Raw genomic sequence first — 14927 nt, 5'->3', positions numbered from 1 at the left:
CATGCTTCATGACACAGGCCCATGTTCTGAGTAACATTACTGTTTGATCACAGCACCATCATTAATCAAAGGAAACCTGGAAAAAAAAAAAGAAACTGGAAAGTGTCGGTGCCTGCTGGTGATGGTGGATGGTGGATGAGTGACAACTCACAGATTTAAACGAGCTCATGGGCGAAACATTTCTAAAACTCAAAACAGAAAATACTACGTTAAGTCTTTCAGAAAAAGATTGGAGAGCTAGTAATGCAGGGCAGGAGAAGGCAGTAGATTACCGCTGCTGCTCTGACACGAAGATTCACTTCAGAGTTGTTATTCACATTCAAAATAATCCTTCAGTGGGGCGAAGAGGTGACGAATCACAGGGACACTCCAGGAACGACCCAGGACTTTCTGCCTTTGCATCCGGCCCATGTTGTTCACATCCGTGTAGTGTTTGGGGAAGCCAAAGATCCTATAAGAGTCAACCACATGGAAAATGCTAAAGATACAAAACATCAAATAATCTAATATGTGTCTGTGTACTGACATGCTCAAAATGCTTCTCAGTATATTGCTGAAGACAAGTGACACAAGGTCACAATCCAGATGTGATCTACTTTAACACAGTCAGGACGAGGCTGCCCATGTTTTCCACTTGTGAAAATCAGGCAGAGCAGTTTTCCTCTATTCTGTCAGCATCCGGCCCAATTTGTCTTTTCTTTCTTTTCTCTTTTTTGCATTTTGCCTTTTATAGATAGCTACAGCATACAGATACAGAGATTTATTTGATATGCATATTAAACACCAATCTACCAGGACTCCCGCAAGCCCACATTGTCTGTAATTTGGAGGCTGTTTCATGCTATTCTATAATCTTTATATAACAAAATATTGTTTTTAGTGGAACGGAAAAGTCGTCATATGTCCCTGGTAACAAATCTAAAATACATAATATTTCTGACAGCAAAACACTGACTGACGTTTTCAAAATGTGTGACCAATTAGGCTAAACAGTTTCACACAGTCAGCTTTCATTTTATCTACTTTGTACTAATTTCCACTGGCTGTGGGTGGGGACTGTGGAGCACAGCAGCTGCAGACACAATGCTTTACTTAATGAATACTAAACATGAGATTATACTGTGATGCAAGCAATATGTTTGCAAGAAAATGTTCATTTCGGAAATAATTACTGTTCCATTTCGGTGCACCACAGGTAGTCCTCCTTGCCATTCATGGTGACAGGTAGTGGTCCCATCTTCCCCTGCCGTATGGAGTTAGACTTTGTTGTGATGGTGCGGACTTTGTCAAACTGCAGGAAGAGATGACAAAACAGAATCAGGGTGTTTTACAATTTTAAGACTTGTGTTTTGAGAGAAGACAGTTATTCAGTCTTTTCTCAGAATTTCTACAGTTTCCACCAAGTTGAATTTAAAGACTTTTTAATATCATGTCGAATGCAATTTAATAGCTGTTTCATGGTCATACTGGCCTAAGTATAATGGAAAAACCAAGGGGTGCTGAATGGCTTAGAGTTATTTATCATCGTACACTTTTCCAGTATCTCCCAGTATTAAATAACAATAATTTCTAATGTTATAATTATTTAAATTACCTAACCCCAAATAAAGGGCATAAAATTGATGGATGGATCAACCAATTAAAAATGGTTTACTTCAGTACATTAACTTGCTAAAATTGACCCACTTCCAATCAGCTGTGGCTAGTGGTGTTTACACTGTTTGCTACAGGTCTGACGGTTCTGGCACTTCAGGTTATCATCTATCTCACACACAGCAAAATAAATGCTTCTACCTTTGCCGTACGTCCAGACTCCAAACAATCCTGAAGAGCCGCTTTGTTGTCTAAGGATGTAGCGAGAGGCCTTAAGAGAAATGCAGATAGGCATGTCAACTGAACACATTTTTTTTAAGGAATGAATTTATTTTGTCTTTTAGTGTGTGACTCTGCATTAAGAAAGGAATATGACTGTGTCTTAGTACGTACCTGTTCATGCCAGGGAGGTTTCCCCAGAAGTAGCGTGCTCTGTGAGCAGGGCTGACTTTCACTGCATCAATGAGAATCGGATTACACTGGAAAAACAAAAAGGGAGGATTCAAATAATGAGCAGTAAAACTTAATGCGGCCTGATCGCTGCCATCGTGCCAACAGGATACTTTCACCAGTAATCAATCACCTCAAGGAATCGGCAGATGTCTGATTTGTCGTTGCCACTCATGAAAACCACGTTCTCAAACAGCCAGAAGAACGGCCGGTCGTCGTCCTCCTTTGGCTTCAACAAGGTCAGAATGCGGTAAAACTCAAAAAAGAGCCTCCCAGTGCCCTCTGCAGCACAAACAGAGAGTTATTAAAGAAGAAGAATGTGTGTACAAGATGCTGTAACCTATGGTGACCTTATTTTATGTAGTTTGGAAGCTGCTTACCAAATAATCCTTTTCGAAGAGGGTTGACCATGGACAGGTCGTTACATGGACTGCCTCCAATCAGAAGATCAAACGGACCCCATTCAGCCAGCTTCAACACACAACTACAGAGCTTCAGTTCACTTCATATTTTTAAACATTTTTAAGCCTCTTTGGTGTGAACTTTGATACACAAACTGAATGACTGCTCAGTTAAAGGTGGGTTCAGATTACTTTTCAGTGGTTTGTGTGTGGCGTGAGTAATCTTACTGCAGCTTGTACTCACATGTTTCCTTGTGATGGTGCGAACATCATTGACGTATTCAATCTTTCCCTCGTGCTTGATCATCCCCACAGCGATGGAATCCTCACAAATCTCTGAAGCAATGTAGCGCTCCATCTTGAAGCCGAGGTCTTTGAGCACCAGGTATCCTGTCGTGATGTGACAGTAGTTAAAGCCAGGTTACTGATTAAAAGAATTCCCACATCTTATGCAATTACTGTTTTCCCATTAGGCATGTACTCTTGGTTTAAGCAGCTCTGAGGCTCCCAAAGGCTCCTCTTCAGTAGTGCGTGTAGACCAAACATCACAAAGACTGGATGAGTCTGTCTTGAAACAAAACTAGGGTTTAGATGTCTTAAAGCATGACATGATGAACCAACCTGTTGCAATGCCATCAAAGAGTGAGAGCACCTTGATTGGTCTGCGCTGATCAGCAGGGATGGAGGGATAAACTCTGTGAGGCTCCTGTGATAAAATCATTAATAGACAACTTTCAGCATCACTGAACCAACTAGTTATTTAACAGCAGATGCAGCAGGAGACACTTGTAATGTACCTGCAAACTGTCGTCCCAATGAACATAAGTTTTGTCCCTAATTAAGAGTGTTCAGTGTTAAGAGTTGAAGACTAGTAATTATCACATTAAGCAGTGTCTTCATGTTTTTGCAATGTGGAGAAATAAGATACATGAGTGTACACTGACCACTACCAACACCTGTCACCACATGTTATGTTCTCCCCTTGAATTTCAATTAACATTACAGAGAATAATTTTTTAGAGCTTAATAATTTGGTCAACAGAAAATTAACTGGCATTTTTTTGATAATTGATCAATTGTTTCAGTCATTTGTCAAATAGACACATCTAATATTCTCTGGTTTCAGTTTGTCCAATGTGACGATTTTATGCTTTTGTCTCTTTTATATCATTGTAAAATTGACATACATTTTATGGACCAAACAATCAATTAATTAATCTAGAAAATAATCAGCATATTAATCAATAATGAAAATAATGGTAACCTAAGTTAAACCTGCTAACTTTTGCTGTAACGAGACAAAAAAAGATGACACAATTGTAAATTTAACATCACCTCACCTTAACAAACATACTTCAACTAAAACAGAGATGAGGATTCACTTGCAGCTTGACTCACATAACTGCTAGAAAAACTACCAGCTTAAATTTCTATCAATTTGATGTTAACAACTAATTTTAACTGTAATTGTGATTTGTTTTATGAACTAATATTATGCTGCTGACATTTACTGTCCACTTTCGGCTCCTTTACCCAGGTTTCCTCATAGCAGGGGATCTGTTTTGTTGTAACTGAGTTTCCAGTTTATAGGGTGTGAAATAATGGAAATAAAAGCAATTAAACAGCCCCACAAAGTACAGCCTCAAAATAACCAGTGAGCTGGATAAACATTTCTCCGAGAAGCTCAAGAAACACACTGAGCTTTATGATAGCTGCAATAATAATAAACGCTGACAGGTGTATCTAATAAACGGATAATTGAGTGTATTTCCTTCCTGGAACTATTTGAGTTACTGCAGGCGTTATTTTTTTTTTCTAGAAATGTATATACTTCAGAATTTACCCTCCACTGTCCAACGTGTGAAATAGAAATGTGTACTGGGAGGTGGAGTGTGATACGTACAAACTCCATTGCGCTGTTGTTGGCAAAGAAGTCTTGAACCTTGACGCTCCAGTCTGGTCTGAGTTTGAGGTTTCCTTTACACTGTGACGGCTGGCACATGAAGCAGCTCCAGGGATCAACATCTTTCAGCTTGTCAAAGGTTCCTGGGCCCACCAGGATGTCCAGGCAGTCCATACAGAAACATCTGGGAGAGAGAGAGAACATCCGAGAACTTGCCTGAGAATCATCACATTTTAACATTGTTTTCAGGATCAAAGTAATTCAGTGATAACTGTCTGTAATCCCATGGGGTACTGTACAACCAAGAAGTTCAAACAGCTAATTCAGCATACCAAATAAGGTTGCAGTGATAAATAATATGGTCTGTGAGAGATACCACCTGAGCAGTGTTTACCTGCAGCAGCTTGCGTTGCCACACAAAATGACCTCTAAGCCGGCACAGCACACGGTGCAATACGACTGGTAGCCATCCTCATCGTAGCGATACAGTGTTTCTGTGAAGTTCTCCTGCAAACAGTGACAATGTCGTTCCGCAGCATTTGGGGTGTTAATGGCAGCTGTGTTTTGGATGGAGGTTAGACATTTACAAACTGGGCTGGAATGGAGTAAAGCAAACCACATTGACATAGACAAAGATAAATCATTGGGTCGTTAGATTACCTTGCACCTAAGACAAAGACCACCTTCAAACAGTGGGTGCTGTACTTCAATCTCAGTTGATCCACAAGACAAACAAAAATCTGAAATAACAAACCATTACCTTAGAATTCAGAAATGTATGTTTATATCAAAAATGTTAAAATACAAACTTCTTCCATACTCTCACACAAAACGTACCTTCAATTGTTTTGCCTTTCTCTTTGACCTTTTGTATTATTGATTCTGTAAAGTGAAACATTAAAACAAATCACACACAGAGGAAAAAATAATAACGTAATAACATTCAACCTACTCTGAATCTACAAGGTTCCACCAATGTTTACTCTCATGAGAGTTTTTCGTCATGTTTGTGGACTAAATGTGGACAGAAATAATACATACCTCTGCTATAGGTGATGACGGATGCATTCGCCTTATTTTTAAAAACATATTTCCTTTTTGGTGGAGGCTGGTAGTCAGACTGGGCAGAGTCAGAAGTGTCAAGATGTGCTGCAGAATCTTGTAGATCAGAAAAAGATGGAATCATGTTTTTAGAAGCGTCAACATCACTGCCTCATCATACATGCAGCTCGTAACTGTCCACTGAGGAATATTATTATTATCATCAAATTGTGTGATATATCATGTCTAGCTATATGTTGTGTAACTGAAACTATGTAGCAAGCAATTTTTTTGGTAAAGCAAAAAATTGCTGATTCTGGATTCTGGATGCGTGGCCATTAAAAGAGAACGAACAAAGGTTAAATAAGCTACACTGATAGAGCAATGAGGACGTAATGTATGTAAAAATAACACAGCTAACTGATCAATTACAAACTTTCACCTGATTATTACAGGGTTGTAAAACCTGTCATGAAGAAAAATTGACTGTATCTATTTAAAAATCTGCCCTCCCTGATGAATTAAAGACAGCTCTAAAACATTTTAGAAATAAATCATTGTGTATTTGAGAGTAGATACCAGGAGGTGTGAATCCTTCTGGTCCTGTAGGCAGAAATCCTCCAAAGGCCCAGTCCAGCATCAACTTCAGCTCTTTTTCTTTATTTCCTTCCGCCTCAGCAAAAGACTTCCCACATCGCTCACCTGCCAACTGCACAACACAGGTGTTGGTGAAACATTTCCCTCAAGTGATTCTGAGCAATCTGCTTGACACGATGATACATGATCCATCTTTGATGTTTGGCCCTAATCAGCAAACCTTCGGATTTTGTCCTTTTTAAAGCCACACAGTCAAATAAAAACAGTCGGACTTTCCACTTTATTTATGTCTTAATTGAATAGATGATAAGAGATGGAACAATGGAAAAAGGAGAATGATGTTGAATATAATATTTTAAAGGTTAAAATACCCCAGTATATCACAACAACAGACAACTATGTTATCCATGATGCCAAACCCCATCTCAGTGGACTGATAAAATCCCCACAGAAAGAAGATAGAAGGAGATTTTCAGATGGATTTTTTTTCACCACAATCATGAAGAAAATTGTAGAAATAATCTCTCTGATTTATAAAATGCATATTGATGAGAACTGACTTCATCCTCTATGGTCTGAGTTGATCAAACCTTTCTTAGAAGAAGCACCACACAGCATTTAAACTGGTGAGCAAGAGAAAACTTACGAAGAGATGGTAGAAGAGAAACAGATATGCAGATGTGAAAATGAATCCTGATGAACAGGATGTTTTGTCTTGTGACAGTTTTGGTCTCTTACCTCGACAATTTGGTAGATGGCTTCCTTGTAGACGGGCAAGCTGGCAAAGGAATTTTTGCAGAAGCACTTAGTGAAGGCACTAAACGTGAGTATACCCTCTGTAAGGATCTGCAACAGAGAGCAAGAATGATGTAAAAAAAATACAACTCAACACGTTTAATGTTTCTGCAGCTCAAGCACATGCACTGTACTCCTTACCTCTGAGAACATCCCGTCTCCGAACCACTCCACCCTACGCATGCCCGGAGGAGCTGACTTAGTTTTCCAAGGCATCACCATCCCAGGCCACCAAGAAAACCCCTTCACTTTCCCCCACACAAGCTCTCCTGACAGAAACCCTTTCCCATCCTGCAGACATCAAAAAACAAGAAAAGCAGACATTATTCAAAACTACATTACATACCTAGAAGCAGATAAAAAATCTAGCACAGATATTTTCTATGACATTAAGTTTAATGAGCAAACTTTGTATTGTGAGCTTTTTCCTGCAACTGTAACATATTACCTGGTAGGTGTGTTTCCGTCGTCGTCTTGGTGTGGATTTACTGGATGGTGGGGACTCTTCTGGCTGAAAGTCAACCATATTTAGAGCCACATTTTCTTACTGAACAGATATCTGTGTAACTGTATTTGGTGGTAAGTTTAGGTAAAGGCGTTTCTAAATTTATCACCAATTGCTTATCAGCAATCATCATTGTGTTTGCTATATAATTTCAGATGACAAAGAGGGGAGAATCTGTTAAAAACAAGAAGCAAGGCTCCTCATCATTATGATGAAATTAACATTCGCTTTGTTCAAAGCAGCAAATTGGAAAAAATCCAATAACAAACAAGAAAATGTCTTTTCCAATATGGTGGTTTCAAACTAATTGCTTAAATTGAATTTAAACATTGGAGCCAGCATAATATTTTAGAGTATGAATTATAGAATTTTCAATTTATTTCTAATCTGACTTGGCGCCAGGTGAACAAAGCGAATGATTAATCTGAAATGAAGGTGTGTTAGAGGTAGGATCGGATTTTGATAGCTGGTTCAGATTTTCAATTTTTACTTCATTAAACTCTGAGTCTAAAGAGCAATCCCACAGAAAGTGTTTTCAATGCATTTTGACAGCCATCACTCACTCACAACAGATATGCTTCCATTTTTATGATGAATGTAACCGTAAATGTAACAAATGCAACTAGGGTGGGCAACTAAATATTATCTTCATTATCAATTAAATCTGCTGTTTATTTTCTCAATTCATTGATTGATCTATAAAATGTGAGAAATACTCCTGTTATAATTCCACACAGCCTAGGATAAGCCTCACAGAGCCCCTGTATGTTTTTGGATGGACCGCAACAACGGGGCCAACCCTATAGATGGGCCTGTCACTGACTGACTGAGTGATCAAGTTACACCATTGGATATCCTAATGCCACGTGACTGACTAATAAGCGTACACCATTGGTTGGCCGGCTGAGTATTGGAGTTCGTTGTTGCTCTTTGAAAATGTTTTAGCGCGCACAAGCAGTGCTGACAACTTAGCACCTTTGTCGCTAGTTTAACTGACTTTCCAGGCCTCTTCAGCACCTTTTTAACAAAAACCCTGGCAACAAATAGCTACGTTTTGGACAAACCTTAGGGGCTTTTTCGTAGAAGAGAGTCACCAGTATTGCCCCACAAGTGTGAGGTCAGGCTTTCCCACTGCAGACACACCTCTCTATGCTGACCACACGGCAGCTGACATGAATGAGCTTCTATCTTTCATTTGTGATCATTTCAAAAGTAAGTATAGCTGGAATTACAGCACAGCCATTGTGCTTTCACTTTTTTTTGTCATTTTGTCAGATGAAGACACAGTTACAAAAATCAGGATTTTAGCGGAGCAGAAGCTTGGAAATGGCTTGGAAGTGACGGCTGGTTAACATGAAGTCTTAATGGGCTGTGTTTCCGTGACTATTTTATACTTGTTCCATTGTCTGACAACAAAAACAGAAGAACATGTTAATGAGAACAGCTTAGTTGAGAATTCGGCTGTATCAAAATACTGTATATGCGAGCACAGAGGAGGAAAGAAGCAAACAGATAAAGGGCTGAAACCACCTGATACTAGGCAGAATGCAAATAGCTTACAACACCATCCAACCATATACTAGGTTTTGACCTAGTCTTGTTACTAAAATTGGCACTTGCTCCTTATGAGTCTAAGAGCTGCCTAGCGACACTAGCAATAGTATTTACTAAAGGTATGATGGGGTTGACTGAAACCAATGTCTAAATATTCATAAACTTTTGTAAATCAAATTTAAGACTTAATTAAATAAATTAAATTAAATGCTGATCTTTTATATGGCAATTTAACTAAATACCAAATATGTAATCTGTCTTTTATGTCTTTAAATGTAATTCTTTGGATTTTAGTTGGAATTTTGTGTTGTTGTTTAAACTTACTTAAAATTGTTGAAGCTAAACGTAGATCTGATATGATCTTCAAAAGACTGAAGATTTGATAAAATACTCGCTCCAAACCTATTTGTAACCATGCAATCAAATACTTATTGTGCAGGATGCTCTCATGTTGTCAGGTAAACCATTGAATACTTATTTTGTTCTATCTAGTAGCATTTCAGAGGGCAAAGAGGCCTGTCTCATTACAGGGGTATTCTGGCAGTATACTTGAGTATACCTACCACCTCATCTTGGGACTCCAGACCCTTTTTGCTGTCCTTATCAAGCTCTACGGGTTTGGACCAGGTGCTAGCACCAGCCTGAAACACTGTACGGGCCTGTGGCTTCTGGCGCAAGCTGCTCTCCCAGCCAAAACATCCCCTACTGGTCCCCTGAGAGACAACACACTCTCATTACACACTCAAATATCATGCACATGCAAATGTTATTCAAAACACTAACATACCTCCATATAGGCAAACTGCACCTCATCATACCAGGGGCGCAAAGAGTAAAGAAGCGAGGACAAAAGACTGTTAGTAGGTGGGAAGGACTGAAGAGTGGAGGAATCACTTTACAAAAGCAGCAACTTAGAATTTGAAATGAAGCCAATGTGATGCAGCAAGAATATTTTTTGCTCTTTTGTTCTGGTTTCTGCTATCAAGTCTAGCTGACGGCATTCATGGTCAAAATTTGTCATTGACAATCTTAACTTTTCAAACCAAGTTGCTTCTTTTTTGTGAAGATGTAGAAGATTGTGAAGCAAGAAAAAAGGGCAGAGAGGAAAATTTGTTACCTCTTTCAAAAGGGCACCATTCTCTCCATGTATATCGTCATATCCATTTTTTGACTCTTTGAAAGGAAAGAGAAAGTATCGCAGCACAGTATTTTTTAGTGTTAGGATCGGAGTAGTGATAAAGGCGTTCTGACATCTTAAAACTGAAAATCTGGGTGATGACAGCAACCCCAACTGTTTCCCAGCTAAAAAGCCACATCAAGATTTACTCCAATTTACAAATTAAATATATAGGAGAAAATTACACTTCAATTATGTAAATTATGCAGATAAAAAATGTTCATTGTTTTTCTTACTTTTCATCTTCGTAAGGCGGACTTCACACGGCTTCACTGTCATATTAAGGCCATTAAGTTCTAGATAAGATAAAAGTGAAGATAACATGTCAAATTATCAAATGCAGTGACTTCCTATACACTTCTTCACCTCCTTTATAAGTACGTACAGTACATCATATGAATCATTGTCATAATTTCATGAAAAGTGGTCTATCAAATTATTAATTTAAGTTAGATGATGATTTAACTTGTTTTAATTTACTTGGTGAACTATCTGTCTTCCTACCTTTAGTGTGAAATGGGGAGTCTTTGTTGCTGGTGCTGTCAGAGAGAGCGCTGTCGGATGTGAAGTCATTCTCGCTTTCTGTCAAGGCTTCATTCTCAGAGAACAGTGCAGCATCCCCATTCTCTAAGGCCTGAGACAGGAAATACAGGAAGTGCGCAAAATTAATTAAACATGCAAAACCTAAATACCATATAATTCTTGATACAGCTCCTGAATTTACTTGCCTGAGTAAAAACTTGCTCAGCATCAAGCGGAGGGCAGGGGAGAGACAACAGGGTCAAAACAAGCTTTCTGAAGACTGTCGGCTTGGTGTCCTTCAGTATGCTGGCCCAGTGTTTTTCCAGTGAAACCTCTGCTGAGTGGTCCTTGTCTCCATCTTCACCTTTTCCCTCCTCAGTCAGCTGATACGCAAGGAATTCAGTCGTAAGTTGCTTGACCTCCTCAGGGGAGCTGCAGATTCCCAGCTTGGTTCCTAGCTCCTCTACTGCTTTCCCTGTCACTTTCAGCCTGCTCTGAGGATTCAGCAGCTGACCTATGCTCCTTAGCAACCCATCGTTTAGAGGTAGCTCCTCTGAAATGCAACCTGTGAGTGCGATGTAGAAAGACAGTACCTCCTCTTGTAACAGTGACATTGCCTCTGCAGCCTCAGACTCCTTCACAAAGTCTGTCACGGCTTTCCCACCCAGACTGAGTTCAGAACTTGGCAGGTGGAATTTCTTGTTCTTAAGGATTTGGGCATCGCGTTCCTTGAGGAAGCGAACAACAGCTTGAGGATGAAGGAAGTACGAGGTGTAGGTGCACATCAGGTTACTGGCTTCCTCTAGGATGAGAGGCAAATCAGCTCGGGAACCTCCTTCCTGTGTTTGCAGATGACTTAGGAAACTGTGCAGTGGCTTTAAGGCCTGCTCCAGGAACATAAATGTTGCCCTGACTTTGGGATCCTGCAGCTGGGAGCAGATTAACTTGGCTTTGTCATCATCCTTGTCACAAGAGCTGAAGTACGATTTAAGATCTGTCCATATTTCCAAGATTTTCGTGACTAATTGGCAAAAGTTAAGGCAGCTGGTGTTGATACAAAATGCTGGACTGTCCGCAGTAATATCTGAGCCAAAAAGTGCCTTGAGGTTATCATTCTTCATAGAGCAGGAGGAGTAGTGGGCATGGATGTCTACTATCAGCTCTTGAGCCTGATTGGAGAGTTGCTTAACCCCAGCATGGCAAGCAGTATCAGCGATGGTGTAGAGCCCTCCTAAGACTATTATGTTTGGGCTGAGTTCCCTGAGCTGTGAGCAAATCTGCTCCGAGGCACCACCATGACCACTGACATAAACAGCAACCAGGTTATCTGTTGGTAACCCAAATTTCTTCAAGGTCTCCCCCACTGCTGTAGCTGTTTGATCTCCTGCACCATCCATTGACTGAAGAGCATCCAGAAACCGGATGCAGTGCCTGCAGGCTTCGACATCAAAAAACCCAACAAGGACCACAGAGACGGTCTCCTCCTCTCCCACTGTTACCCCGCCATAAATGTATACACAGTAAGGAGTGTGCTGGCAAACAGATGTTAAATCTTTGGGGTACTGCAGCCCCAGCTTACGACGTGCAAACTGTCTAGACACCTGTCCACCATTGGCGGAGCCATTGTAACAGTGTTTGTGGATAAATCGGATAGCTGCATCACTACAGGGCAGCAGTTCAGAGCGCCGGCTTTGTATTGTAGCTCTCCTGGAAATCTGAATCCCTTTCTTGTGTTTTTTTGTTTCCACATGTCGCCTAAGTTCAAAGAGGCCTTTATGAAATGTGTTCAGGTTTCTGGCACAAGTGCGGCAGTATGAATATTGTTCTCCAAGAGGACTACGTTCAGCCCAACAAAAAATATCCTTCCACTTTTCACTGTAAGGGAATTTTTTATTCGTTTCAGAGCCGTTCTCTTCCGTTTCTGATTCCAATTTAGACCTCCCTGACAAAGTAAAATAAAAAATAATTACTGCACAAGCACTGTAAATGTGATGATTGAAACACAATACACTGCCTTATTTTAGTATCACAGTGAGAGAAAATGTGAAGTTGCAGTTACCTGATTGTGGAGAAACCACAATAGGGCTGATATTGTGGCTGTCCCGGGCTTTCACAGGGTCATATTGTGTACTTTTAACATTTGCTTTAGAGAAAAGTTTGAACCACCTCAGCATCTCAAAGTTGCTTTTAAAATCCCCTTTTATGAGCTCCTCAACTGGAATGGTCTAAATCAAGACAAAGAAGAGATGGCAAAATTTTGAAATTAATATAATCATATAGAAAAGTAGGGATACACTACTATGAAATAACATTTGGTTCCAAAAAGGGATATCCATCATTTGATTTTTTTTTTATAAACACATATACACTTGATTATACGTCTTTGTCCTTTCATAATAAAGAAGGCATTTGAGGTCAGTGATTCAGAGTAAAACTACTGAGAGTCTTTGCCGTCACCATTTAGTTGCCAAACAAATCAGCTGATACTCCAGGAAGTCACTCATCTTGGCTCTACATTTGCATTGTATCATATAATATTATGATGACTAATGCACAATATAATATACATGGGCATACAACAGTGGCATGGTCCTTGCACTACTCATAATGGATAGATTTTGGAAACTATCTTCTTCTCCTTCAAGAAATGTAAAAAATAAGTAAAATAAAACAAAAAACAACATAAAGGTGTAATGCTACTCCACTGGAGAAAAAGTACATACCTTTGTGATACCATTCTTGCTGAAGGCTTCACGGAGGAGACTGAAGTTGTGCTTATAGTCTTCCTCACCTTGTGCGTCAAACTTCACCTTGGTCAAGTCAACAGAACCAGGCAAAACCCAGTCCATGATCTGACACTGACACGCACCTGTAGGATCATACACAGAAAATAGACGGTTCAGAACGTGTGAAGAACACTCTTTTGTTGTTTTTCAATCGCAGTGGGGATATTGCGCTGAGCTGAGCAGCCATGACCATTCAAGCCACGTCGTGGCTCCTCATCTAAGACGACTGTGGCTGTTTTTGCTTGTATAATTATTCCTGGTCCGCTGTCTGACCATTTTTTATTAAAGAGTAGCGCCTCTGATGATGCTAACTCAATGACATTGCATTTCCAATAGCTGCTTCACAATAAAAACATCATGCTGGTTTGCCAGTGGAAAACTTTCAATGTGAATCAACAGCAGGAAATAAGCAGCAACTTACAATGTAATGCAGCTCAAATACAGCTGTGATATGACCGTAAACAGTAAAATAAAGTTGATATCTGAATAACGTATCTGAAAGTATTAAAATGCACAGGGGAGTGAAACTAAACTACAAGTTAAAAAAGTACTGAGATCCGAGCTCAGAGACCTTTTAAATACAATGCTTTCTCTCTTGTCACCAGCAACAGCCATACACATGTTGAGCCAACCAGCTTAGCACAAGACATGTTTTGGGAGGAGATCATCACAGTCAACTACATGACAAAGGGCCACATTCTGATGAATCACCTGAACCCATCTCCTGCACATCTTTGAAGCCTGTCTTCAGCAGGTTGTTGATCCAGGTCACCAACTTGAAGCGGCTGGTTTTATCATAGGAGGAGTCTGGAATCACAACTTCTGTAGTTGCCATCTTGCAGCTCTCTGAAAAAAACCCCCAATAACAATCATTTTTATAATTTCACAGTATGATGTAATAATTATGTCATCTAATATTATTATTATAGTTAACACTTGTTCATGTCTATACATTTTATCAATTCTATCATTTCCATTTTTAACCAAACATAAAATCTCAGTGTTTTGTAGATTTGACTGTTTGGTGGCTGCAATTCAGAATGTAGAGGGGGAGTCATCCATTAATCTCAGCTTTAGCTTTTTGATCCCTGGCTCATCCTGCCCACACCGAAGTGTCTTTAGGCATGACACCGAAACCCCAATTCGCACCAATTGATTAGGCCAGCACCTTCAAATGTAAACTGCTATCATTGGGGTGTGTGAGTGTGTGTGTGTATGAGAATGAGAGGCAAATGTAGTTTTGCCTTAAACCACCAGACCCAACTCTTATACTTCCTGCAACTCCGTAATAGACATGCAAACCATTGCAGAGTGTAGAACAAAGCGACAGGGACTTTTCCCCTTAACTTATTTTGTGGATTTGTTTGAGTGTTAACTGGATTGTTTTGTACTGCATTTTTGTTTAATTTGACAATTACCCAAATATCCAAATTGTGGATGCATTTAATGATGTACGAGAGTGAAAGGACCCAATCTAATTTAACAATTCTATTCTTTATTTATGGCTAGTGTTCTTATTTGTGATACAGCTTTCCTGGATCCTGTGTTTAAATGTGCACATCACACCTGACACTCTGTGACCCAATGCCACCACCATCACTGT

At 39.7% G+C, this 14927-nt stretch overlaps 1 protein-coding gene across 1 annotated transcript; it reads right to left on the bottom strand.

Moving 5' to 3' along the window:
* Positions 1-309: 309 nt before the first annotated feature.
* LOC111234906 (DNA (cytosine-5)-methyltransferase 3A-like) lies at positions 310-14159 on the bottom strand. Its single transcript, XM_022763108.1, has 25 exons — positions 14036-14159; positions 13262-13407; positions 12592-12763; positions 10745-12480; positions 10521-10650; positions 10253-10312; positions 9957-10012; positions 9399-9552; positions 7229-7287; positions 6922-7071; positions 6724-6831; positions 5968-6097; positions 5389-5505; positions 5185-5229; positions 5008-5087; positions 4742-4854; positions 4348-4531; positions 3066-3150; positions 2689-2834; positions 2424-2514; positions 2177-2325; positions 1987-2072; positions 1795-1864; positions 1173-1291; positions 310-451 (listed from the first exon to the last, which is right to left on the bottom strand). The coding sequence occupies exons 1-25, from the start codon at positions 14157-14159 to the stop codon at positions 310-312; spliced, it is 4452 nt and encodes a 1483-aa protein (XP_022618829.1).
* Positions 14160-14927: the final 768 nt, after the last annotated feature.

This window comes from Seriola dumerili, unplaced genomic scaffold (genome assembly GCF_002260705.1).
Source record: "Seriola dumerili isolate Sdu_G_001 unplaced genomic scaffold, Sdu_1.0 BDQW01000468.1, whole genome shotgun sequence".
Classification (NCBI taxonomy): domain Eukaryota; kingdom Metazoa; phylum Chordata; class Actinopteri; order Carangiformes; family Carangidae; genus Seriola; species Seriola dumerili.
Note: the sequence above shows the minus strand (reverse complement) of the source record. Positions and strands in the feature narration are given on the sequence as shown.